This window comes from Aplysia californica, unplaced genomic scaffold (genome assembly GCF_000002075.1).
Source record: "Aplysia californica isolate F4 #8 unplaced genomic scaffold, AplCal3.0 scaffold00165, whole genome shotgun sequence".
Lineage (NCBI taxonomy): Eukaryota > Metazoa > Mollusca > Gastropoda > Aplysiida > Aplysiidae > Aplysia > Aplysia californica.
In genome coordinates this window covers 284,473-286,762 of record NW_004797435.1, presented here as the reverse complement: position 1 = coordinate 286,762, position 2,290 = coordinate 284,473, and the positions used below count along the sequence as shown (strand labels likewise).

Genomic DNA, 2,290 nt, shown 5'->3' with positions numbered 1-2,290 from the left:
CTCTCTCTCCTCTATGTGTGTGTGTGTGTATGTATGTGTGCCCCTCCCCCCTCTCTCTCTCCCTCTCCCTCGCTCTCTCTCCCTCCCCCCTCTCTCTCCCCCCTCTCTCTCATCACCACTCACCTTGTTGCCAGGCGACAAAGGCTTCCACATATGTCCTCCCTTTATCAAGTTGACGGTATTCAGAGGTAACAGAACCTTCCCGATGAGCTGATGACGAGAGAACTTGTCGAAATCCTTGATCAGAATCTCCAAAGTCCTCTCCTGTGCCTCCGTGTAATCGATATCAAAACTAAAGTACTCGTTCCACGTGGGTTCTTGAGTTTTCCTTTGTACAGTTGTCTGTTGAGAGGCTTTCTGGTCGGGCAGTAGCGATATCTTGCAGTACGGATTCGAATGCGCCATATCTTGTTTGGAATCGTCCATGCAGTAAGGGGGAGGGAGATCTTTGGCTTCGATAATTTTGACAACGAATAACTGGAAAGGTATGATAAAAGTACCGAGATTAGAAAAATGTTCGCTGCTAGTACCAAAAAGCGTCAGTAAAAATCGTCTCTGTTCCTATCATTTCAAATGTAGTGGTGTGGTGAGTGTGAAAAGAAAAGATAAAAAGTGTTATGTTCAATAAAGTCTGTCACTGGTTGTAAAAAATGTGAAAGTCTAATTCATTCTTTGACATCATATTCTAACATACTGTTGGTGTGAATGTGGTCGTGTAGGAAAACAGAAGGTGGGGCTAAGAAATGTATTTGAAAATGGTAAAAGAACGCCTCCATCCATCCATCCATCCATCCATCCATCCATCCATCCATCCATCCATCCATTCATCCATCCATCCATCCATCCATCCATTCATCCATCTACCCATCCATCCATCCGTCCATCCATCCATCTTTCCATTCAACCATCTATTTATCTACAGATAATGTTTCTCTTCGTCCTCATCTATCTTCTGTCCATCCGTCTCTCTCTCTCTCTCTCTCTCTCTCTCTCTCTCTCTCTCTCTCTCTCTCTCGACCCCAGACATTTCATGATTAGATTTTTTTCTTTGTTGTTGCTGTTTACTTCCCTTTAACTACACTCATTTACATCTCGTTGGGAAGTAACTAGTCAATTCTATTATTCTAGCAGCAACGATGGCGGTCACAGGTCTTGCTTTTTTTTTCTTCTAACCGTGGATGATAGCTGGATCTTCTAGTGCGATCGTCTCCATCTGCCTTGTGAAATGTCCTTCACACCTGGATCCGACCGAAGAGTTAAATGAAACATGAAGGGACATTTATGCCCAATCGATTCAATTTAGATCAATTTTTAGAAAGCAGATGCAGGTGGTTGGTGGGTGCTCTGGTGCATTTTGTTCCTTCTTTCTACCAATCATTTATCGCCCTTGCCTTATATATCTCCTCCTTCTTTTCTATGTATGACTTTCTAATAACACCTGACCTAATCTTTGGTACTTATAATAATATGATCATCTGTGTTGAAACTGTCGGTTTGCTAAAACTACCAATAAATCACTGTTTCTCTCCCAAATAATTTCTGTCAAAGTGTAAAAAAGATTGTGTTTTTACGCCCTAGTCCGGACAATTAAGACTATTTAGGTGGCGGGCGTCGACGTTGCCTCTCAGACCAAATCAGGGCTGGGAGGATACAGGTCCTATCCTAGCAGAAAGACCAAGATACTATATATATCTAAGAATATATATCTAAGAAGCCTTTGTGCTGTTGAAGCTAGAGAGGTGAGCGGGGTAAGTCTGATTCCCTGTTCCTATGCATAGTAGAATTGTAAATGGGCTGATTCATAACTCTGCCTGAACTGCAACAGGGACCTGCTGCTTTTTCTAATCCTTACTATCATCATTTTCCTCTACTTCTTTTGTATGTTTGTCACACTCTTGTGACCCGCTATTACTGGGTTTCCTTGATAGTCGAAGCAGACTTTGTGCTGTTGAAGCTAGAGAGGTGAGCGGGGTAAGTCTGATTCCCTGTAAGGACTTCTCTGTTGACATCCTCCCCTTGGCGCTCATATGACCTTATGAGGTTGAGAGCACCATAAAACATCTACTAAAACAAGCAAACAGTAATCGTCCCTTTCTCTCCTCCTTCTTCTCTTTGTATGCTATGCTCCAGTACCACCTGTAATCTCTGACACTTTTTTGACATCATTCAAAATTCGTACCAAGGCTGAACTAAAAACTCGCTCACCAGTTTCTGTTGCACGTTTGATGCCAAATCTTATGTGGAAGATAAGGTTCGATATTGAAGAGATGATATAACCTAAAGGGGGTGG

General features: G+C 42.4%; 1 protein-coding gene across 1 annotated transcript in view; it reads right to left on the bottom strand.

The window, feature by feature from the left end:
• The window catches only part of LOC106011703 (synaptotagmin-17), a 5,514-nt gene that overhangs the window by 1,168 nt on the left and 2,056 nt on the right, over positions 1 to 2,290 (bottom strand). The window contains exon 3 of the mRNA XM_013082233.2: positions 81 to 477. Coding sequence (XP_012937687.1) covers positions 81 to 477 — 397 coding nt within the window. The remainder of the gene's footprint in view (positions 1 to 80; positions 478 to 2,290) is intronic.